At 38.2% G+C, this 25,171-nt stretch overlaps 1 protein-coding gene across 3 annotated transcripts; it reads left to right on the top strand.

The window, feature by feature from the left end:
• The first annotated feature begins 71 nt into the window (after window positions 1-71).
• ARCN1 (archain 1) lies at window positions 72-24,427 on the top strand. Of its 3 annotated transcripts, XM_057750280.1 has the most exons (11): window positions 72-237; window positions 9,362-9,625; window positions 10,494-10,673; window positions 10,807-11,012; window positions 11,816-11,980; window positions 15,553-15,718; window positions 17,064-17,211; window positions 17,525-17,633; window positions 20,634-20,822; window positions 20,881-20,897; window positions 22,477-24,427. In XM_057750280.1, exons 1-10 carry the CDS (start codon window positions 235-237, stop codon window positions 20,888-20,890), a joined length of 1,440 nt encoding a protein of 479 aa, XP_057606263.1. In that variant the 5' UTR covers window positions 72-234; the 3' UTR covers window positions 20,891-20,897; window positions 22,477-24,427. The 3 variants fall into 3 exon arrangements, with proteins under 3 accessions (XP_057606263.1, XP_057606262.1, XP_057606264.1); XM_057750279.1 differs by lacking the exon at window positions 20,881-20,897 and having other exon boundaries at window positions 20,634-20,838; XM_057750281.1 differs by lacking the exons at window positions 9,362-9,625; window positions 20,881-20,897 and having other exon boundaries at window positions 20,634-20,838.
• Window positions 24,428-25,171: the final 744 nt, after the last annotated feature.

Here is a 25,171-nt window from a genome sequence, read left to right as displayed (position 1 = left end):
TCAGCCCAGCGCCCACAGTCTCGCCACCTCACGGCGCCCCGCCCCCCGCCCTTTGACCCGCGCCGTTTCCGGTTGGAGACGTGGCTCGAGGCCGCCATCTTGGCAAGAGGCGAAGCGGCGGTGCTCCTGTCAGGGGGGCAGCAGGTCCGGAGCGGCCGGTGCTCCCCTTCCCCCGACCCCAGCCCTATCTGCAGTGGAGCCGGAGCGTGGGCGCGCGCCCCCACCACCGTCACCATGGTAAGACCCGAGCCGGGCCCAACTCTCGGGGCCGGCCTTCCTCAACCGCTCTCTCCCTGCTGCCGGCCTGTGCTGGGGCCAGAGGAGCCCCGCCCCGAGGGCCTGGAGCCGGGCGCTGCCCCCGGGCTCTGGGAGCAGGGTGGCCTTCCCCACCCTGTGCCCGACCTCCCAGGGGATCCGAGGAACCTGACGCCAGCCCCTCTGTCGTCGCGCCCACACCCCTCCCCCGTAACCAGCTGGGCACCTTCCTCTGCCGGGACCCGGGCTCTAAAGTGGGCCCGGGGTTTTTGCTCTGCAGGAACCTCTTAGCGATGTCCGTTGGACCCCGCGCTGCGGACCTGGGCGCTAGGTTCCGTGGGCACCTAGGCGCAGCCAGCTGGGCTTCTCGGGGGTTGTTCTCCTTCTGTAATCAGCTCATCTCTCATCCCCGGTGTTCTTTAGGCTGTTGATGTTTGAAGTCTCAATACGTAAGTGTTCAGGATTTTTTGTTTCGTTTGTTCGAAAAGGAGAAATAGAGAAAAGTTCGAAAGGAGGCATAGAACGGGAAGGAGTAACTTCCGACACTAATTTTTCACTAGTTTGTAGGATCCAAGTGTCCCAGAAACCTGCCACCTACTTCTGTAGATCTTAGATACGCTGTGTATAAAAAGTATTGGGAAAATGCGAGCCGAGTTATCGAGAACACAGGCTTTCTGTCTTCAAGGAGCTTAAAGTTCAGGTGAAGTGAAATGTGCATGTGGCATATCATAATCAGATGTCTGACAGGAGTAAGAAGGGGTTTATACTCTGGGACCTGTTACTTGCCTTCAGTTGCATTATCTTTGTGTTCTCATCTGTTGTAGAGACGGTTAAAATTAATGTGGGTGAGAGATGGGACAAAACACAGTGCTGACTCCACTACATTTTGCTTTATCATTACTATTTGTGGATATTTATGAAGTAGGAATTTTTGGGGTCCAAACAAACTAGTATTTTTTCTTTAAGCGCACTTTATGCCCTTCAATCTTTTGAAGGATGTTTTATTTTATTCTTTTTGTCAGTAGATTAATAATTTGATTTAAAGCATCTTCCTACACATTTCAGAGATGACAATATAATTTGGTGCTAATCATATTAAGTTCTGTTCACAACCTCTTTAGATGAGAACTTGGATGGTGGGGGGATTCATGCTTGGGCTTGAAACTACTGAAAGGTTTTCTTCAGCTTCAGGCATATAAATTGCATCAAGTAGGTTTGCTTCATAAAACTTTTATGTTGGACATAAAATTTCTAAAAACTACTTTCTTCATTTCCACTAGGAGGCTTAATATTTGGGTAGTGATTTTTAAACTACTTCCCTTTTACATCCTGGATGTACATGTAGTGCATTTCAAAGTATATTGTAACATTAAAAGCAAAATTAAAGCCTTGTATTATGTAAAGCAAATATGGATAATCTTTACAAAAATCTTGTTTGTTGAAAAGTTCTTGGAACATACTATTTTTTTCCCTAGTGCAGTTTTTTTCCTTTAAATATTTTTTTTTAGCTCTTTATTAGACTATAATTGCCTTACACTGTTGTGCCAGTTTTTTCTGTACCACAAAGTGAATTAGCTGCATCCATACATATATCCCCATATCCTCCCCCTCCTGTGACTCCTTCCCCCCTCCCCATCCTAGTACTATTTTTTTTGTATATAAATTTATTTATTTATTTATTTATTTATTTATTGGCTGCATTGGGTCTTCGTGGCTGCACGCGGGCTTTCTCTAGTTGTGGTGAGCGGGGCTGCTCTTCACTGTGGTGCGAGGGCTTCTCATTATGGTGGCTTCTCTTGTTGTAGAGAACAGGCTGTAGGCGCACAGGCTTCAGTAGTTGTGGCGCACGGGCTTCAGTATTTGTGCCACATGGGCTTAGTTGCTCTGCTGCATGTGGGATCTTCCTGGCCCAGGGATGGAACCCATGTCTCAGGCATTGGCAGGCAGATTCTTAACCACTGTGCCACCAGAGAATCCCCCTCAACATTTTTTTATAAAATTTTCAAATGTGTAGGAAAGTTTAAAGAGCTTTACAGTGAACACCCGTGTAACCACCAGCTAGATTCTGTAATTAACATTTCACTCTTCTTGCTTTATCACACATCTAATCATCCATCCATCCCTCTAGCCATCTTTTTTTAAAAATGAGCTTTAGAGTAAGTTATAGATATCAGTATGTAAATGTTGATTTTTGAAAAATAAATTTCCTTTCGCTTTAGTTACTGAAGTTGGCGCAAAATGTCCTACACTACAAAGTCCTAGAAGAGAAATAAGTGAACAAATGGAAAAACAAAAGGTTTATGATGACTTTGTTATAAAATGAACTTCAAAAAAAAATCTTTTGATCTTTTTTCTAGTTTTCTGCAAATTAATGAGAACATGTTCTTGTTTTCTTAACACTTGTCACATATTATAGTCAGTTCTTTTTCTTAGTAAACTTATATTTGAATGAACTTGATATTAAGTCTCATGGTAGTAATTTGTAAAATCTTTACTTATCTACAGAGTGCTGTTCTTTTCTTGTTTACTAAATATAGGCAATGAGTAGATTTACTGTAGTGATCACATTAAATATAAATGATCACTGTATGTTCAGTTCCCAAGAGTCATTAGTTATTAGAAAGCTAGATTTGGGTTTGTATGGCTGATCAACACATGATGGGCGGTAAACTGAAATCCTGTACAGTAGTAACAGTTCCCAATTAGGGAGTTGTTATTGTTTGTTTTTTTCTTTTTCATATACAGTACAGAAGCTGCACAGCTATTGTATTCTTTATGTATCTTTTTTGATTGTTGTTTGAGAGGAGAGTGAAGAATGAAAATGATCTTCTTGAATTTCTGTTGATTTCTCATCTTATTTATTCTCCAAATAGGAAGTACACTGCAGAAACTGAGAACGATATCCTTTTATTTTTACTCTACAAGCTTTTGTTTTAAAACAGAAACTTATGATGAGCTTAAAACTTTCACTGAGTAACTTCAAGCTTTGGTTTTGTATGTGCTTTATATTTTATTGTAATCTTCCCCTGATTTGATTTTATTTGTAATCACTTCATGCAAAAAAGAAAGATAAAATGGTCCTCTATGACAGTTGTAGAAACTGGCCTTAATGTGATCATGAATTTTATATATATCATCATTACAGTGCACTACAAAGAACTAAGTGACTGGCTAATTCTGGAAGTGAGGAATACTGAAGCATTTAGAGGTTCAAGGAAGCCCTTGACTTTTTTCTTTAGGGAATTGTGCATATTTATGCTGAATTACTACCTGCTATTCTTGGACCTCTGTCACTAGTGGGGATGAAGGAATGATATGGCAGCTATCTGACACACATATACTACACACACACGATTTGTTTTGGTTAGGCAGTTTGCCTCAAGGCAGCTTAATATTAATGTAAAATATGGTTCCAAAGTACTGATAGTTCTCACTGGAGCAGTTGGTGTGAAATGGAGATATTACACATTTTCTGTAGCTGTAAAGTTTTCAGATGCGTTAGACTTACAGGGTATTAAAGATGCAAAGGCATTTTCATATAAACTAACCTTTATTTTAGGGATATTTCAAGAAGCAATTAAGTGATATCCAAGGTAACATAATTAGTGACAGAGGCAGAACAGAAACTTAATTCTCCAGGTTTCTTTACTCAAGGAACTTTCTGATCCATGTAGTTAAAGCTGGGTAGGACAGTGTTGTTATTTAATCCAAAACCAAACGATAATACATTCAAAGCATTTTAAGTGTTATTAAGGGAAAAGTTGTCGGACAAAGTTTAAGCTAATGGGAAATTTTGTTTTGTTTTTATAAACAGTCTGAAAGTGATCATTTACATAACTTCTGGGCCTTCAGTTTTTGTATCTATAAAATGATCAAGGGCTCTTGAAAGTTTGTTTTAGGTCTAAATGTTCTTTTCCAAAAAATATAAAAAACAAGTAAAGTAACTATAGAGAATCATACTTATTCATTCTTCCCCAAAGAAAATCAGATCAAATTACAGTAGGAAAAATTAACCTACCTCTTAGTGTATACTATGTTTTAATAATGGGTAAACATTGGTAAACACTGATATGAAGAGAAGCTTAATTATTTCAAGGCATTTAAGAAGATAAATGTTGATTTAGGATAGGTTAGATTGTTTTGAGCTGACCCTACCTTCCAGCCATATTAATAACTGTGTTATTAACATGAATGACAGTGAATAGAAACCTGTGTCAGCTTTGTGGATCCTGTGATTGTGGTGTCTTGGGTATTTTGAGGTTTAGAGCCATACTTAGTGTTGGGCACTTTGGTCCTACTTTGGGGGCCTTGTTTTGCTTTATCTGGATGATGGAATGTCTCAAAGAGAACCCCAGAGTTTTCCTGCTTGGGACCTGCTGTTTTAGCCTATTGTTTCTTCGTCTTTACATACTCAAATTCCCTGATTCATCAAAGCATGATTTAAATACTGTTTCTTCCATCAAGTCATTAGTGATCTTGTGAGCTAGAAGTAATCTCTTTCTCTGAATTCCTATACCCCATTACTTAACATATTCTGCCTAGTATTATAGTTATTTATGTTTGTCTTATCGCTACTAGCCTGCTACAGCCTTTTTGTGTGTGTGTGAGGTATAATTGACATACATTACTTTCATATGTACAACAATAATTTGATATTTGTATGTATCGTGAAGTGATCACCAAAATAAGTCTAGTTAGCATTCATCACTATACATAGTTACAAAAAAATTTATTTTTCTTGGGATGAGAGCTTTTGTGATCTTACTAGATTTCTTAAGAGAAGAATGCCTGTCTTACTAATTTCCTCATAGTATTCCCAGAGAGCATCTAGTGTGTATAGTACAATTCATTTAGATGTTTAATATAAAGTAATTGAGAGAAAACCTTTATTATGAGAGACTGTAGAAGAATTTGAATCTACACAACTCTTTTTTTTTTTTTAAGGTAAGTATTGCTTATTTAAAAAAGTATTTTTAGTGGATATCGTATACCTTAAAGTTATGAATAATTAATATCATCATTCATTCACTGTTCACATTTTCCCATTTGTCTTATAATTTTTTTTTTTTTTTTTTTTTTTGGCACACGGGCTTACTTGCTCCGCGGCATGTGGGATCTTCCTGGAGCTAGGATCGAACCCGGGACCTCTGCATTGGCAGGCGGATTCTTAACCGCTGCGCCACCTAGGAAGCCCCGTGTCTTATAATTTTTTAAACAATCGTTTGAATCAGGATTCAGATAAGATTTATACATTGTCATTGGTTGACATGCCTCTTAAGTATCTTTTTTTTTTTTGGGCACACGGGCTTAGTTGCTCCGCGGCATGTGGGATCTTCCTGGAGCTGGAATTGAACCCGTGACCTCTGCATTGGCAGGCGGATTCTTAACCACTGCGCCACCTAGGAATCCCCCTTAAGTATCTTTTAATATATGGCTTTGCCCTCCATTTTTTTTTTTTAAATTAAGATATAATTCACATACCATAAAATTTAGCCTTTTAAGGTATACAGTTCATTGATTTTTAGTATATTCACAAAGTTCTGCAGCCATCATCACTAGCTTAGAACGTTTTCATAACCCCAAAAAGAAATCCCATACTCATTATAAGTCATCACTCTCTATTTCCCCTCTCCCAGCACCTGGTAATCACTAATCTACTTTCTGTCTCTGTGGATGTGTTTATTCTGGATATTTCGTATAAATGGAATCCTGTAAAATGTGGCCTTTTGTGTCTGGTTTCTTTCACTTAGCATAATATTTTCAAAGTTTATCCAATATTCTTCATTCCTTTTTATGGCTGAAAAATATTCCATTGTATGGATATACCACATTCTGTTTATCTATTCATCAGTTGATGGATATTTGAGTTTTCACTAATTAATTAATTTAAATACACAGATTTTTAAATTTTTTGGCTGTGCCATGTGTCCTGCAGGATCTTAGTTCCTTGACCAGGGAGTGAACCCAGGCCATGGCTGTGAAAGCACCAAGTCCTAACCATTGGACCGCCAGGGAATTCCCTTTTTTCTGTTTATTTAATGTTGTATCTATATCAGGTGATGGATGTTCACCAAACTTAGGTGGTAATCATTTCATGGCATATGTAAGTCAGATCATTATGCTGTACATCTTAAACTTTTACAGTGTTGTATGTCAATTATACTTCAATAAAACTGGAAGAAAAACAAAATTAAAGACATGGAATCACCATGATGTACACTTAAAATATCTTACAATTTTGTATGTTAATTCTACCTCAGTAAAGCTGAATTAAAAAAATAAAAGTCTAGGGACTTCTCTGGCGGTCCAGTGGTTAAGATGTTGCCTTCCAAGGCAGGGGATGCGGGTTTGATCCCTGGTTTGGGAACTAAGATCCCACATGCTTCGCAGCCAAAAAACCAAAACATAAAAAACAGAAGCACTACTATAACAAATTCAATAAAGACTAAAAAAAAAAAAAAGTTGACATCCTAATTCTTAATTAGGATTCATTTTTTAAAAGTTTAAAAAATGAAAAAATAAAATTCTATAGCCAACAAAATAATAAAGACATGGAGTGGAAGATTTCTTTTGAAAGGAATGGGTCATAACCTTGTTGCGTATTTATTATTTTTCTGAGATCCTTTACTCACCTCAGTATATCTTTTTGCCTCATGCCTGGGTGGTAACAGAAACCTCCCAAGTAGTTGGTGATGATGAAAGATACGTTGAAAACATTTTTTTATTATTTCCTACTCTTTGTTATTTTTCAAACTTTTATTGTTAACTTGCTGGAATCTCTTGATTGATAGAGGAATATTCTTATAGGTCTTCTCCCCTCCTTGCCATTACTTTTCTTTTTTTTTTTTTAAAGAACTTTTATTGAGATAGAATTGACGTACAGTAAACTGCATGTACTTAAAGTGTACAATTTGATATTTTTTCTTATTAGTAATGTATATATGGCAATCACAATCTCCCAGTTCATACCCCCACTTTCCCCTCTTGGTGTCCATATGTTTGTTCTCTACATCTGTGTCTCTATTTCTGCCTTGCAGACCAGTTGCTCTGTACCATTTTTCTATATTCTGCATATATGCGTTAATATATGATATTTGTTTTTCTCTTTCTGACCTACTTCACTCTGTATGACAGTCTCTACGAAAGATACATTTCTTAAGCACAAAACTTTATTTACTTAAAAGTTATAAATATTTTGGGGGAAACTGTTTTGGGACTTTTAAGCTAGATTATTTGCCACTCTTAAAGTAATCAACTTTAATTTTTTTTGTTTTTTGGGTTTTTTTTAGCTGCATTGGGTCTTTGTTGCTGCACACAGGGTTTCTTTAGTTGTGGCGAGCGGGAGCTACACTTCATTGTGGTGCGAGGGCTTCTCAGTACAGTGGCTTCTCTTGTTATGGAGCACGGGCTATAGGCGCTCGGGCTTCAGTAGTTGCAGCACATGGGCTCAGTAATTGTGGCTTACAGGCTCTAGAGCAGGCTCAGTAGTTGTGGCACACGGGCTTAGTTGCTCCACGGCATGTGAGATCTTCCCAGACCAGGGATCAAACCCGTGTCCCCTGCGTTGGCAGGTAAATTCTTATACACTGTGCCACCAGGGAAATCCTCAACTGTAATTTTTATACTCTATACCTCTCTGTATGTCTAAACTATTTTCTTATCTTTTAAAAAGGTTATAATTTACAAAACAAAATTCTTCCTAAGAGTATTTATTTATGATGTAGAACTACTCTTTTTTTTTTTTAACTTTTAAATTCTGTACAACATAACTTTATGTTGGAATAATTAAGGTAAGTTTCAATGCAGAGTTGATAGACTCAGGAACATAAAATTGTATTGCTCCCTTAAATGTGCTTCTTTCTAAACTTGCAGTTGTTATTTGGGAAATAGAGCAGTTAGTTGATAGCATTATTCTTGAGGTTTCACATGAGAAAATTTGCCCGATGTGCATTGAAAGTAAATCAATCAGTAAAAATAAAAATCTGTTTGGTAGAGGGAAATTATTTGTGCAGGATATAGATCAAACACTTTTTTAGTATAAATTGTTTTTATCTAGCTGCTTGGAAATAAGCGTGTTGGTAATTATCTTCCAAGTACCCTAATGACCTATTGATGAATAAGGACATTGTGTTCTCTCATAATTATTATAAAACTGTATTGATGTTTTGAAACTATAAGAGTATTTATTCAAATTGGCTAGCTTGTTTTTTCTTCAAGCTGTTCACCTGTAGAGGACGTGTTTCTGTAAAGCTGGGAAGCCTGGCCAGTAGAATGTTGCTATTTCAGAGGTTGTATCCTAGCATGGAGGCTTCCAAAATGTGTAAATAGTCTTTTTGTTATTTGTCCTTGTGATCCTTTGGGTTCCTGCACTGAAGAGACCATTAACACTGTACTTAATTTTCTTACTACTCTGCTAATGGCGTTTGGTCTTCTCGAATTCTTTGATGCTTTGTTTTGTTTAATGAAATGCCAGACTGAAAAAAAAGGCTGTTGGTCTTGATCATTGCCCAGTGTCAAAACCTGTGTGAAACATTGAGTCATTTAGTTTTTCATTTTACAGATTGTTTACACATCTGGAGGTAAGATAGTGTGGGAAGGTTAATCAAAGAGCAGAAGATAAATTTAGACTCACTAGATTGGTTCTGTGTTCTAGGCAGAAATGAAAGGAAAGGTCAGGGGCCTTGTATAAATCTTCATTCTGCCTGATCAGACTTCTGTTTTGGCTACGGAAATCTCTATTCTTCCTAGAAAAAGTTTAAGCTGTTTCTTTATGTGTCTGCCAAAGCAAAGAGCAACGCAGTTTTGAGTCACAAGGGACCCATTAATAATGTATGTGTAGACCTAGAAAAAATTATTTCTTTACTGAGTTTTTCTGTAGGTATGTTACTGAAAAATAGGAGTAATAGCTTCATTTTCCTCTGCTTTAGCTTTGTCTTATCAATGACATACTATAAAAGAGCAATGAAGTAGAGTTTGAAAGTCAGCATTCTAATAGTAGTCACATCACTAAATAACTGAGTGTATCATTCTGTGGAAGATCTGAGGATGTTAAGAAAACACATATAAAGAAATAATTAATTAGTACTTATTTATATGTTCCTGGCAGGTGCTGTTGGCAGCAGCGGTTTGCACAAAAGCAGGAAAGGCTATTGTTTCTCGACAGTTTGTAGAAATGACCCGAACTCGGATTGAGGGCTTGTTAGCTGCTTTTCCAAAGCTCATGAACACTGGAAAACAACATACATTTGTTGAAACAGAGAGCGTCAGATATGTTTACCAGCCTATGGAGAAACTGTACATGGTACTGATCACTACCAAAAACAGCAACATCTTAGAAGATCTGGAGACCCTAAGGCTCTTCTCAAGAGTGGTAAGAATCCTGAATACTGTGGGTTACAGTTTTTGGTTTTAAGTTTTTTGTGTGAAATTATTTTTCCCCCAAAGCAGCTGATGCTTATCAGTTTGCATGTTCTATGCCCCCAGCCCTCATCCCAGCATCTTATTGCTACAGCTCCTTATTCATTCAGCAAACATTTACTGGGTATCCTAGACTGTAAGTATTACAAAGGAGAGTATGAGAACTGCCCTTTTGTTTCCCAGTTCTCTAGCAGTTACTCTAACCTGCCTTTGTGGTTCTTACACAAGGCCATATTTTTGGGTAATGTTCTTTTTTTTCTTAAATAAATTTATTTATTTGTGTTTTTATTGCTGTATTTGGTGTTTGTTGCTGCATGCGCGCTTTCTCTAGTTGCAGAGAGTGGGAGCTGCTCTTTGTTGTGGAGCGCAGGCTTCTCATTGCGCTGGCCTCTCTTTGTTGTGGAGCATGGGCTCTAGGCATGCAGGCTTCAGTAGTTGTGGCACACAGGCTCAGTAGTTGTGGCTCGAAGGCTCTAGAGTGCAGGCTCAGTAGTTGTGGTGCACAGGCTTAGTTGCTCTGCAGCATGTGGAATCCTCCCGAACCAGGGATCAAACCTGTGTCCCCAGCATTGGCAGGCAGATTCTTAACCACTGTGCAACCAGGAAAGTCCTAGGTAATGTTGTTTAGGTAAGATTTGTTGATGTAGCCACACACATACAAAGACTTTATGCTAAAGACTTGCTTAAAATAAAGAGTAGCAGAAGGAGCTAATAAAGGGATTCAGACTTATTGAAATTTGTGTATTTTAAAGGATAAGAATTGGAAAACAAAACTGCTGATAAATTCTAAATCTTTCTTTTCCGTTGTTCTCCATGATCAGATTCCTGAATATTGCCGAGCCTTAGAAGAGAATGAAATATCTGAGCACTGCTTTGATTTGATTTTTGCATTTGACGAAATTGTTGCCCTGGGATACCGGGAGAATGTTAACCTGGCACAGATCAGAACCTTCACAGAAATGGATTCTCATGAGGAGAAGGTGTTCAGAGCAGTCAGAGAGGTATTTAGGGTCTTCTTTGGGACTGCTGGTCTTGCATATCTTTCTTTTAGGCTTCACTGTCTTAATTTTCCTTTTTTTATTTGCTGGTCCAGTCTATACTCAAAACTATATCCATGTGTGTCTCTTTTTGTAGACTCAAGAACGTGAAGCCAAGGCTGAGATGCGGCGTAAAGCTAAAGAATTACAACAGGCTCGAAGAGATGCAGAGAGACAGGGCAAAAAAGCACCAGGATTTGGGGGATTTGGAAGCTCCACAGTGTCTGGAGGCAGCACAGCTGCTATGATCACAGAGACCATCATTGAAACTGATAAACCAAAAGTGGCACCTGCACCAGCCAGGTATAATCCAGTGTATCTCCTAGAATGGCAGATAAAGGCTGTATGTGTGTATATCAGAGTGATATCTGATTTTTAGGCAAACTGTAACAAGTGACTTGATGAAGTAAGATGTAATATTAAATTTGGCTACGTAATATGGGGATAAAGGAGAAATCTGAATGTGGTATTTTTCCTTTTGTGTAAAAGAGAATTCTTTTACAAATTATAACGTGATCTCAATTTCCTATGAGAGTTGCCTTATTTTGGAAGAAGAGGGGATATTTAAATATTTAGTGTATTTTTAATCTAGTTTCATGAATGTATTTCAGGCAGAACCTGAGCTACCCAAAATTATATGAAAAAGCTTGTTTGTACACAGGTATATTTATCTGGATAGAAGGTACAAAGTTTTCATTAGATCACACGTACTTATAAAAGTATATCTTTGGTCTTTGGGTACTTGAAGCTTACATGGTGTTTTTTTTCTTTTTTTGCGGCTGTGCCCCTGTCGCACGCGGAATCTTAGTTCCCCGACCAGGGATTGAAACCATGCCCCCTGCAGTGAAAGTGCAGAGTCCTAACTACTGGACTGCCAGGGATTTCCTGAAGCTTACATGTTAATTGTGACCCAGCTGTCAGTTCGGGCAGGGAATAGTCTAGCTGTCCAATAAACACTAGGAAGCTTGGGTTTTTTCCTTGAGGTACTCACATTCCTCTTAAAGAACAGCTTCAAGGAAGGCTTCAGTGATAGGGAATTATTAATTAGTTTTTAACTTTCTTAACTGCGTGTGGTTTTTTTTTAATTTTTGTGTTCTTCCACTTAGGCCTTCAGGCCCTAGTAAGGCTTTGAAACTTGGAGCCAAAGGAAAGGAAGTAGATAACTTTGTTGACAAATTGAAATCTGAAGGTGAAACTATCATGTCCTCCAATATGGGCAAGCGAACCTCTGAAGCAAACAAAGTGCATGCTCCACCCATTAATATGGAGAGGTAAGTGATAACTCTTTCAATAAGAACAGACCACATAGTGTTAGAAAAATTTTATCTCAATGCACTATAAATTCTTTTTGTGTCTTATAATTTTTCCAGATTTAAAAGACTTAAGAGTATATTCTAAACAACCAGGTCTTACTGTATAGCACAGGGATCTATATTCAGTATCCTGTGATAAACCATAATGGAAAAGAATATGAACAGATATATATATGTATAACTGAGTCATTTTGCTGTACAGCAGAAATTAAAAAGTTGTAAATCAACTATACTTCAATAACAATTTTTTAAAAAATTTATTCTAGGTATTAACATGAGGTCTTCCCCTTCTCCCCCCTTTAAACATGATTGGGGGCTCTCAGCCTTCTGTTTTCTATTAAGTTTAGAACTTACCTTTCTATCAACTCTGGTGGCTAAATTAAACAAAATAACTTTTTTTCGTGCCTGGTGTGTACTTTGTCTCTTAAAATGGACTTGAATTATAGGGCTAGCACTATGATTAGCAGTATACCATTTTTTGGCATGTCTTTTTGTAATTAAGTTTTAAGGAGGACAAAATTTATAAATATCTTTAGTAGCAAATTAATGTATTGTCTTTTGCTTTTAAGTATTTGAACCCAGTATAGAATATTTTGATTTGTCTCTTATCTCAGGACAGTGGTACTGGTTGGTAACATTTTTAAGTGGTAGTTATCAAGTTCACGTATTCATGACTAAGATTTCTTGTCTTGAAGCCCTGACCTTCTACTGTTACTGATGGTTTTGAGGTCAAGTGAAAGATGAGTCTGGGAGGATACCTCTATCAGGTGTGCATAAAAGAGGAGTATTTTGTATGTCTTATTCTGTATGAAATGCACAGGGTTACGTTGGGATAAATCTCTTAAGTCACTAAAGCTCCTGTGCTGTCCTAGTAGTTGCTTTGAGGGACACAGAGGCTTGACACTATTTTAATAAGATGTTGGAGACCATCATGTACCAGAGAAGGCTTGAGACTCTTTTCTGAATGATGAAATACTTCTTGAGCATGGAGCAAATGCTTGTGCAGGTAAATGAGACCCTGCATTGTCTTGAGATACACTCCTCTGTGGTCTTGAGTCTCATGCCTTTGTTTCTGGCAAGACTTAAAGGTTGGAAGAGAGGATGCCAGAATAGTCTTTTTAAGCCTCTGCAGTTCGCCCAGCTAAAAATAGTTTTAGTGAGGAATATGTATAGATTGTATTTAATAATTGCCCATAGCAGCAGTACCTTTTATTTTACTTACTTTAAAAACTAGATTACACATTCATATAGTTCAAAATTCAAAAGTTTAAAAAGTATTACACTAAAACTTCTCCTTCCCAGCCAGCCATGCAAGTTTCTCTTTTTGGACACAAGTAGCATTAACTAGTTTTTTTTAATTTTTAGAATTAAAAAAATTTTTTTTTAAATTTTTTGGCCACACCGCGTGTCATGCAGGATCTTAGTTCCCTGACCAGGGATTGAACTCACGCCCCCTGCAGTGGAAATGCGGAGTCTTAACCACTTGGACGCCAAGGAATTCCCAGTATTAACTAGTTTTTGTATGTATCTTTCAAGGGGGATAGTTTAGGTATAGATGAATAAAAACTTGCTATAATTTCTGTTTTTCTCCTCTTTATACATAAGTGGTGGCATACTAGACACATTTTCCAGTTGCTTTTTCACTTAATTATTTTGAAGACAGGAATTTCCTTATTTGAAGCTATAGAGACATGACATCCAAATGCAGTACTTTACCCTAGACTGCATCTTGTGCTACTGTAAAGGGCATTATTAGGTCAACTGACAAAGTTGGCATATGAATGGTAGATTACAGTATTGTATCAGTGTAAATTTATGAAGTTAATAACAGTACTGTGCTTGTGTGAGAGAATATCCACTTCTTACAAAATATACTCCGAAAATGTTTAGGGGTAAAGGGCCATGATGTATATAATCTGCCTGTAAATGGTTCAGGGAAAGAAGTAAAATATATAGAGAGAGTACGCAAATGATAGAACAAATGGGATAAAATGTTAACAATAGAGAGACTTCCCCGATGGCACAGTGGTGAAGACTCTGTGCTCCCAATACAGGGGGGACCTGAGTTTGATCCCTGGTCAGGGAACTAGATCCCATATGTATGCTGTAACTAAGAGTCTGCATGCCACAACTAAGAAGCCAGTGAGCCACAGCTAAGGAGCCCATGAGCCACAATAAGACCCAGCGCAACCAAATAAATAAAATGTAACCAAGTAAATAAATTAAATAAATATTTTCTAAACTGTTAACAATAGATAAAAGGGTATACATGTATTCCTGTTATGATTTTAATTTTTTAAAATTAATTTATTTTTCGCTGTGTTGGGCCTTTGTTGCTACATGCAGGCTTTTCTCTAGTTGCGGTGAGCGAGGGCTACTCTTCATTTTGGTGCTCAGGCTTTTCAGTGCAATGGCGTCTCTCGTTGAGGAGCACAGGCTCTACGCACATGGGCTTAGTTTCTCCATGGCATGTGGGAGCTTCCTGGACCAGGGATCGAACCCATGTCCCCTGCATTGGCAGGTGGATTCTCAATCACTGTGCCATCAGAAAGTCCCTATAATTTTAATTTTTTAATTTTTGAAATTATTTTCAAATAAAAAGCATTTTCACTTGTTCCTCTTTTTTCCCGCACAATTGCCCAGTATTCATTTTTGTGGATATACTTTTATGTATTTAAGTAGTCACCCTATTGATGGACATTTGTTTCTGAATTTTTGCTATTACAAACAATTCTTCAGTGAATATCTTACTACATTGTTTTGCACAGGTGAGAATTTATCTGTAAGATGAGGATTATGCTTTATTTTATTTTATTTTATTATTTTAGTGATAAAGTTTTTTTCCTTTTTTTTTAAATTGAAGTATAGTTGATTTATAATGTGCTAATTTCTGCTGTACAGCAAAGTGACTCAGTTATACATACATATATATAATATATACACATTCATTTTTTTATTAATTAATTAATTTATTTATTTTATTGGCTGTGTTGGGTCTATTTTGCTGTGTGCAGGCTTTCTTTTAGTTGTGGTGAGTGGGGGCTACTCTTTGTTGTGGTGCGTGGGCTCCTCATTGCCATGGCTTCTCGTTGCAGAGCACGGCCTCTAGGCGCGTGGGCTCAATAATTGCGGCTCGTGGGCTCTAGAGCTCAGGCTCAGTAGTTGGGGCACATAGGCTTAGTTGCTCCGCGAAATGTGGGATCTTCCTGGAGCAGGGATCGAACCCGCGTCCCCTGCATTGGCAGGCGGATTCTTAACCACTGCGCTACCTAGGAAGCCCTACACATTCATTTTTAATATTCTTTCCATTGTGGTTTATCCCAGGAGATTGGATATAGTTCCCTGTGCTGTACAGTAGGACCTTGCTGTTTATCCATCTTAACGTAATAGTTTGCATAATGCTTAAATCCTGATGCACATGGCCGCAGCACCTGACAGTAAGTTGCTGGTGGCTAGTCACCATTAAACCCCAGAGAAAGGGAGTTTAGCTTTTTACCTTTCTGAACAAATATATTATTCTTTCTCTATAGTGTGCACATGAAGATTGAGGAAAAGATCACACTAACCTGTGGACGAGATGGAGGATTACAAAATATGGAGTTGCATGGCATGATCATGCTTAGGATCTCAGATGATAAATTTGGCCGAATTCGTCTTCATGTGGAAAATGAAGACAAGAAAGGGGTGCAGCTACAGGTGTGTAGAGGCTTTTGATAAGGGAGTATTAAGGCTTTTGTCTACCCCGCACAGTCTTTCTCAACTGGAGTTCCTTGTATAAACCACAGAAGATTATTTAAGTTATATAACTAGTGCCATTCTAGATGCATAGGAAAGGAATTAATTTATTACCTACAGTGGATGCCTTGAGTTTATAAATGCCTTCCCAAGCCAGTTGTGAATGATTGATAGCAGCTGTATTAGTATGGCCTTTTAATGTTGAAATTGAGTGAAAGGTCATTTTGAGATATAATAAATGACTTTATACTCACTAACAAAGGTACAGAGAGATGCTTATCTGTTACTATTATGCAAAGAGAATTCATTTAGGATATTGCTTGAAATATAATTTAAAAAACAGCAAAGTTTTAGAACTTAATAGGGAGATATTTTATTAAAATCGGTTATGACACTAAGTTTGCTTATTTTGCTGCTGTATAAACTGCCAGTGCTTGTTTTGTTAGCTGAAGGGCAATAGCTAATGGTGTATTAGAAAATTACATAAAATTCTTAAAAATAAATATGTATGTTATAACTACCTGGTTATGTAAGAGACCTTCTTTATATTATTACAGTTGTTCTTATTACATTTTATTTAGATGGTTCATCTTATATCTCTTGTCACAAGAACAAAGCCTTTTCAGAGAAGAAAGTGGCTTTGTCTACTTTATTCCCCTCATAACCAGCACACAGTTGTCTTTTGGAAGTAGTGCTTATATTATTTGACAATAGCTTTGCTGGCGCTCATGAAGTGTATGTAGTCTGCCATCCAAAAGTTACTTCTTTTTCCTTTTTTTCTTCTAATATGATTTCTTTTAAAAAGATTAGTCTATCTTAGTTGGTCTGAGTTTGAACAACTTTAGCTCTCTAGGCAGAATTGCAACTAAACTCTCCACAGAGCTTTTCCTTCTCCTGCGTCCTCAGTATAAGACCAGGACTGCTGTCTGACCTAGACAGCTGATCAACGTCTGACCCTTGTCTTCTACTTGGCAAGGTGGCCCCACCATGAGGCTGCTCCCTGTGAAGTATTTTTTAAAGAATTGGTTAGTGGTCTTTTAACTTTTTCAATTATAAAATTACTAACTTGTTACTTACAAACAAGATGGCTTAGAGATGAAATTACTTTATTACTATTTTTTAAATGTCTTAAGTTTTTAAAAGTCTTTGAAGAAGGGAAATCTTTCTTCAAAATCAAAAATAATTGGAATTTTTTAGGCACCCTGTTTTAGATGTTTAGATTATGGGCCATTTGAGACCAAAAGGAATTTATTTCCTGTCTTATCATGTCTGAACCTCAGAAGTTTTCTTTCCCTTCTCATTTCAGACCCATCCAAATGTGGATAAAAAACTTTTCACTGCAGAATCTCTCATTGGCTTGAAGAATCCAGAGAAGTCATTTCCGGTCAACAGTGACGTAGGGGTGCTAAAGTGGAGACTACAAACCACAGAGGAATCTTTTATTCCACTGACAAGTAAGTGCCTCTGGCCAGTCCTACTAAGCTAGACTGCGCTGAGAACAGAAATAGCCCTGGCTTGTACACTCTTATCTTCCTTGCCGTGATTCTTTTTGACAAAATGACCTTCTTTGCAAATGGACTCAGTGCTGCATTTTGTTTGTTTTAATAATTAGCTTTAATTTTAATACCTTCAGTTTTGAAACCATTATTTTTAATAGTTTACACTAGGATGTTTAAGGCCTGCAGTTGTCAGTTTTGATTTGCCATCTTAACTTTCCTCCATTCTATTTCTAATATTCTAGTATACCTGCTTTGCTTTTCTCTTCAGTTAATTGCTGGCCCTCAGAAAGTGGAAATGGTTGTGATGTCAACATAGAATATGAGCTACAAGAAGATAATTTAGAACTGAATGATGTGGTTATCACCATCCCACTTCCGTAAGTCCCCCACATGATCATTTTTTTCTATAGTGAGCTTATGGAACTAGTCTTTTCGAACTCGTTTTGGAGGCAACACTTAGCTGGCTATCCATTCTAAGATATTTGTTTCTCATAAAGGCCAATTGTGAAAGAAGCCAGCTACAAAAGGTTGCATACTTACTATATGATGCCACTTATAAGACATTTTGAAAAGGTAATACTCTTGGGACAGAAATCAGGCATTTGATTGCAAAGAGAAGAAGCATTTGATTGCAGAGGAGCACAAGGGAACTTTTGGAGATGATGGAAATGTTCTATGACTTGATTGTAATGCTGCTTACAAGATACATTTGTCAAAATGCATTGAGCTGTACGCTTTTTTTTTTTTAATTTTATTTATTTATTTATTATTTTTGGGGGGGTACACCAAGTTCAATCATCTGTTTTTATACACATATCCCCGTATTCCCTCCCTCCCTTGACTCCCCCCCCCCTCGACTCCCCCCCACCCTCCCCGTCCCAGTCCTCTAAGGCATCTTCCATCCTCGAGTTGAACTCCCTTTGTTATACAACAACTTCCCACTGGCTATCTACTTTATAGTTAGTAGTATATATATGTCTGTGCTACTCTCTCGCTTCGTCTCAGCTTCCCCTTCACCCCCCGCCCCCTCCCAGACCTTGAGTTCTCCAGTCCATTCTCTGCACCTGTGTCCTTGTTCTTGTCACTGAGTTCATCAGTACCATTTTCAGATTCCGTATATGTGAGTTAGCATACAATATTTGTCTTTCTCTTTCTGACTTACTTCACTCTGTATGACAGACTGTAGGTCTGTCCACCTCATTACATATAGCTCCATCTCATCCCTTTTTATAGCTGAGTAATATTCCATTGTATATATATGCCACATCTTCTTTGTCCATTTGTTTGTTGATGGGCATTTAGGTTGCTTCCATGAGCTGTACACTTTTAAAGGAGTGGATATTACTGACTTTAAAGCCAAACAAACAAAGCTGGTTATAGTTCTAGAGCTGTGTTTTCAGATGTTGGTCTTCAGTTTGTTCATGTAGTAATGAAGGTTTCCAGAAGGAGGAGCCAGTTCTCAGTCAGACTTTCTCTGCTTTGTTTTGCACCTCTTAAAGGAATTGAGTCTGTGAGACAATTTTTCTTTTTCATTTTGTTCTCTAAATTTTCAGTAAAGATGAGAGTGTGCTTTCAAGGGTACTATTCTTGCTGAAACAACATCTAGATTAGTTTCAGTAAATTTTCTAATGGCTTTATTGAGATACAGTAGACATGCAATAAGTTACACATATTTAAATTGTACAGTCTGATAAGTTTTGACATGTATGCACCATCATCACAATTAAGATAACAAAACTATCCATCACCCCCAGAAGTTTAGTTCAGAACTTAGTAAGTTTCTGATGTGTGCATTTTAAGTGGCTTACTTTCTAGGATCATCAGATACCCTCTGCTTTATCTCCTCACTAACATTTCTAGTGACTGAACTATTATTCACCATTGAATCCCTGCTTCTCTCCTCTGCCTCTCCGCACCCCATGGTTAAGTACAGGGCTTAGTGATGAACACCCAGTAGGTGAATTCTTAGTATCTTTACTATTAAACTGCTTGGTTATTATTATAGAGAAAATGGTTCTAATTTAATTGGTAGTTTTGTTCAAATTAATTCTAATTTAATTTGAACTAAAATTAAATCTAATTTAATTTGTAGTTTGATTCAGGCCTTTACATGGCCAGATCTAGTTTTAGTCAATCTTATTTCCATTTTTTAAAATATGCTTTATTACCAATATCCCCTTTAATGGGCTGATCATCTTATTTGTCACAGCTTGGTTGTTATTTCAGAACAATAGATGGCAGCCTTGAACCATTGTGAGACTTGGCCGTTGGTGACAGGTGTGGGTTTTATTTTGTCAGGATTTATTTTACTAGACTATTTTTAGGATGCCACAAGTTTTAGGCCTTTCCATCTACCCTATAATTGTGGTTATGGTGGTTTCCTGTGTCTTAGTTCAACTTTGCAATAGTCTCCATAAGAGACCCTTTAGATAGCATTTTACCCTGTTGTCTAGAACTGATCAAATTAGAGGAGCTCAGAATCAGAATTGGAACAAGGGCAAAGGGAAGATACATATATACAACTGGGACCATAAAATTGACAGGGAAGAGTTAATTGGGTTATATCATCCTTAAAGTTTTCTTTGCCTCCCTTATTTACCCTGCCCCTAATGCAAACATTGGATGTCACTGGTGAATTAAAAGATGGTAAATTTAGAATGTGTAGGAGTAGGTGACACTGCCTGTCAGCCATGTGTGGGGGTGCAAAGTACATCCTAACTAGCCCTGGTTCTCCTGCAGGTTAAGGATGACTCTGTAATATCTGTCTTTCCCATCAAGTTTGCGTTTTGCCCAGGGGTAATTGTGCTTTCACTTATCAAATAAGAGTTCACTTGCTGGATTGTAAATGGAATAAACCCACTGGCATCAACTACAAAAAGTTTTGAAACCTAAAAACATCCTCTCAAAGGTCCAAATTCATCTCCATTCTAAATAACCACATAATGGTGTTTAAGTTCTCCCCCACTGTTATTATCAACCTGTTTTTCCCCTCCTTGGCATCTGTAAAGAGAGCTACACTATGTTAAAATTCCTTCTTGAAAAGGCAGCAAACCATTAGTGCAGTATTTTTGGAAATACATCCCACTTCACACATTTGTCAGTCTCGGTCCCCTGCCAGCTCCAGATCTAGTCCATAATTTGGAACAGCCCAGGACTATTTGTGCCAGTTACTTATGGTTGCATGTATCTGTACCTACAAAAGGAATGAGTGAGACCGGTCTCTTGGCCAAAGTAAGGGTTCTTGAAGTTATCAGGGAGTCTAATTTTTTTCCAGGACTGTATACAAGTGGGCAGAATTTGAGGAGCATGATAAATCTGGGGCTGGTTTTCCTTCTAGCTCTGGACAGCTAACTTGACATGGATGTTTCTTGTGACAGATCTGGCGTTGGTGCACCGGTGATTGGTGAGATTGATGGCGAGTATCGACATGATAGTCGACGAAATACCTTGGAGTGGTGCCTGCCAGTGATTGATGCCAAAAATAAGAGTGGCAGCCTTGAGTTCAGCATTGCTGGGCAGCCCAATGATTTCTTCCCTGTTCAAGTCTCCTTCATCTCCAAAAAAAATTACTGTAACATACAGGTATGTTCCCTTTTAATAGAGAACTTAACATCTCCAAAAAAAATTACTGTAGCATACAGGTATGTTCTCTTTTAATAGAGAACTTATATGGGGAAAGTGGTAGGACACATACCTGGTAGGCAACATGACGTCATGGACAGAGCAGAAATCAGAAAAGCTGATGTCCCCCATGGATTCCATTGCTGCCTCATTGTATGATCTTGGTCAGTTCTTCACCTGCTTTATCTCAGTTTTGCTCTCTAGATCAGACAAAGTAAAAAAATTGAATATGACTACATATAAAAGTACTTATGGATATGTAAGAGTCATATCTCTCAGTTGCCTGTATTTTTAATCATCTCATATATCTTAAAATCCATTTGCCAAAACACTCAACGCATGTCTTAGTAATGCCTTTTGTATTGTCACTTGGTTTGATCCCAATGAATGAAAACAAGTTTATTTGGAAGGCAGAATTACTGCCAAAAAAGGTGATTCTAATACAAATGGATACAATTTTTGTGTTATTTTGTGTCACAGCTTCCCTTCATTAGTACGGATAATCGTAAGCCAATTCTGTTGTAAACCTTGTCCTTTAGGTAGGCAAAGCAATGGAAATTTGTGAACTGTTTATTTATTTGTTTGTTTGCTTGTGCATGCATGTATGCCACTTCTGGGGTCTTAGTTTCCCAACCAGGGATTGAACCCAGGACCGTGGCAGTAAAAGCACTGAGTCCTAACCACTGGACAACCAGAGTATTCCCTGTGAACTGTCCTTTAGATCATAATTTTTAACTCAGTGTTCTTCCAGTTTTGAAATTGCATTATAAGCACCAAGTTTATATTGTTGTCTTCCCCTTTGACTTGTTGATTTGTCTATTATTCTGGTTATCTTCCCAGATGGTTTCTGTCGCTCCTGTAAATGCTTGGGAAGTTATAGTTTCCTCTGCTGGATGATTTCAAAGAGCAGTTCTTTCTCTGCCATCTCAGTTATTGGCTTAATCCACATCAGTATTGGGAGCACATTGTTGAACCCAAGACATTTTCCTGTTAGGGACCATTTGAAGAACAGGACAGTATAACTGCTTTCTCAGAACCTCACTAGAAAATATGAATCAGTGGTTCAAGTTTTGTGTTGGTGCTATTACAGGCACCATTGTTACAGGTAATTCATTAAACTGGACATTTATTATTATTAATAAAAAGAAATCTCAATAGCAGGACCCAGCCATACCTAGAAAATAAGTATGATAGAGCAGCTTAGTGAGACTTTGAGAGCAAATTGAACAAATAATGTTGAGTTGTTAGAATGTTGCATTTTGGATCAAAATTTTAATTGATCATCCTCATAGACTGTTTATGACTTTCATAGGTTTTTTAGGGCAGGGCCTGGGCAGTGGCCACTCATTCTGGACTTTTTACTTACTATTAATACCACTCTACATGTCATCCCAATAGTTGTCTTTTCTATCTAGAGAGCAGATTAATCATGTTGGTGGGGAAGAATGATTGCAGTTGTGAATTGAACTTTTTTAGTATTTCTGAGTTACTTTTAATACTGCTTTAGGGAATTTGATCTGTTCTGTACTAAGAATTTAGCCAGCATCTTAAAGACCCGCTATCCTTCTGCTTTACCTTACTCTTTGTTTGTTTTCCTAGGTTACCAAAGTGACCCAGGTAGATGGAAACAGCCCTGTAAGGTTTTCCACAGAGACCACTTTCCTAGTGGATAAGTATGAAATTCTGTAATACCAAGAAGAAGGAACCGAAAAGGAAAATTTTCAGATTAATAAAGAAGAAGCCAACGGTGGCTGAAGAGTTTTTTCCAAACCTACAAGCCATTGGAGACCTTTTTTTCAAATACAGTGCACGATTCTCTGAGCGCAAGGACCCTCAACTCACACTCAGTGTTTCAGTGTCACAGAGACATTCTCTGGCAAAGAAATGACACACACATAAAGGGAAAGGCTGCTGATTTCTTTGGCAGATTTTACTGGCCAGCAGGAAAGCAAGCTCTCCAGAGAATGCCCCCATTTATACACTTTCTCCTCCTTCACCTAAGTTGTTCTTTTATTTTAATCCCTAAATGTATTTCATACTTTGTTATTAAAAAGCTTTCTCTGTAGAAGGATTTAATCTTTCATACTCCTTTCCTTTACCTTCTGTTTTTTTCTTTGTATATATCCAGTCAAGCACTGGGATCATCTGCATATAGGCACTGTATTTGGCACTCCTGAAACAGGTTACTCTAATCCATTCTTGATTTCTGGACTATACAGGTGAACTGCTTGAGGGGTATGGGGTCTAGCAGTTAAAAGATAAAGATGTCTTATATCCTTTTCCTATATCTATTCATCCCTCTATTCCTCTGCCAAGCTGTTTTCCTTTCAGGCTTGTTGCTCCAGTTTAGAACACTACTGTGAATCCCAGTTGTGTCAATATTAAAGACAGCTGAGAAGCAGCTTTCAAGTGGCATGGCCCCCACTTCAAGCTGTCTGGGAGGAGAATGGTCATGTGTAGTTAGGGATTTCACACCCACAGGTAATCATGTCTGCTGCTGGTGCTACCCAGCCTTCCATTTCTCCACATTTGGGGTACATCAGCTAAAACATGATAGCTGATGTAATCCATTCACATTCCTGAGATTCACCACCTCCCTCTTCCTGAATGTTCTCTGTGTTATCAGTTTTTTCCTTTCTATCAGAGATGAGGTTACGATTTTGGAGGCTGTGGGTTCAGTGAGTCTTTGTGCCAATCCTCCTGGCCCTAAACTATCAAGGAGACTCCATTTTCACCACCAAGTGTTTAGCATTTCAAGATGCAGCTGATTCTATTGCTATGTAGGGATTGCTGATATATACTCCATTCTAGCCTGCCCAACATTTTTTCATCAACCCTTCTGTTCCTGTTTCTGAAATCTTCCTTTTTCTCCCCAAGCCTTTTCTGTTGAGTGTCATCATGTAGTGGTTGTTTCTCAGCCCCATCTCATCCATTACTTCTTCAATGGAGAAGACTACATCAGCCAGCCCAGCATTGGCTTTTAACCCAGTATTACACTGGGGGTAGGTGGAGTTGCTGCCAGGCTGCAGGCACAGGCAAGGGGAAGAGACAGATGACAGTAGATGACCTCCTGCACTTTGAGCTGGTTGGAGAGTACCACTCCCACTCTGAACAACATCTGGCCTTCCCTGCAAAGAGTGTACTGTACTTGAAGCAAAGCAGTCACACACAAATGGCCATGGATGGAATTGTTTGCCAAAGAAATTTCTGGCCTTTCCCTTTCCCTTAACTGCATCAGGGAAGAATCCTTATCTCTAGCTTGGTTTCCATATGAGGTTTTTTTGAGGAAGGGGACTGGGACAAGAAATCTGTCATGTAGTTCAGTAGACAAGAAATCTTATTAATTCAGTTTTTGAGAGTTGCTTGTCCATATGGTTTTTTTAAAGTGAAGTTTAGTTTCACAAAAGCCTTTGTTTATGAAATTACTTTTGGGGTAATATTTAAAATGAGAGAGGTTTTGTAACCCTGTAAAATACATAGGGAATATAACATTCCAGTGTACACAAAGAAGGCAGATTCTTTAATCAAATAAAGAGTATTATAAAATGAATGTTTCAGACTGTTGACTCTCTCATACTTTGGTGTCTTCTTGCTGATTCAGAATGATGTCACAGGATCTACGATTAAAAATTAATGTTATGCTTCTTTAAGAGGAAATAATCTCTGTCTGAGAGTATTCATTGCCTTTTCTCCCTATTACAGGTATTGTGCCTTCTTTGGTATTTTTCTACATTTGAGCAGACACACATACACATGCACTCCTGACTAGCTTTTTGAATTTGATGCCACTTACGGGCTTTTGGCCTTAATTTTGTAAGGGGCAGTTGTAGAGTCAGAAAAGTAAGCCTTCATCTTTAAAGAATAACCATAGTTGGTGATATCTTGGAGAATTCTCTTCACCATTAGACGAACGGTGGTAAGAATTAAGTGATACAGACATGACTGATGAAAACCTTGGGAGTTGGTAATTCCCTCAGAAAAGGCTTCTTTCCTACTTTTTTTTAAATTTTATTTATTTATTGGCTGCGTCGGGTCTTCGTTGCTGCACACGGGCTTTCTCTAGTTGCTGCGAGTGGGGCTACTCTTCATTGTGGTGCACAGACTCCTCATTGTAGTGGCTTCTCTTGTTGTGGAGCACAGGCCCTAGGCAAGTGGGCTTCAATAGTTGTGGCACATGGGCTTAATAGTTGGTGGCTCACGGGCTCTAGAGTACAGGCTCAATAGTTGTGGCGCACAGGCTTAGTTGCTCCACAGCATGTGGAATCTTCCCAGAGAGGGCTCGAACCCGTGTTTC

Source organism: Hippopotamus amphibius, chromosome 9 (genome assembly GCF_030028045.1).
Source record: "Hippopotamus amphibius kiboko isolate mHipAmp2 chromosome 9, mHipAmp2.hap2, whole genome shotgun sequence".
Classification (NCBI taxonomy): domain Eukaryota; kingdom Metazoa; phylum Chordata; class Mammalia; order Artiodactyla; family Hippopotamidae; genus Hippopotamus; species Hippopotamus amphibius.
This window is presented reverse-complemented; position numbering and strand designations above follow the sequence as displayed.

Excerpts from the sequence above, each read along its gene's own strand:
- ARCN1 (XM_057750279.1), top strand. Across the intron at positions 15,719-17,063 it reads AGAAAGGGGTGCAGCTACAG|ACCCATCCAAATGTGGATAA; the intron begins GTGTGTAGAGGC and ends TTCTCATTTCAG. Across the intron at positions 20,839-22,476 it reads AAAATTACTGTAACATACAG|GTTACCAAAGTGACCCAGGT; the intron begins GTATGTTCCCTT and ends TTGTTTTCCTAG.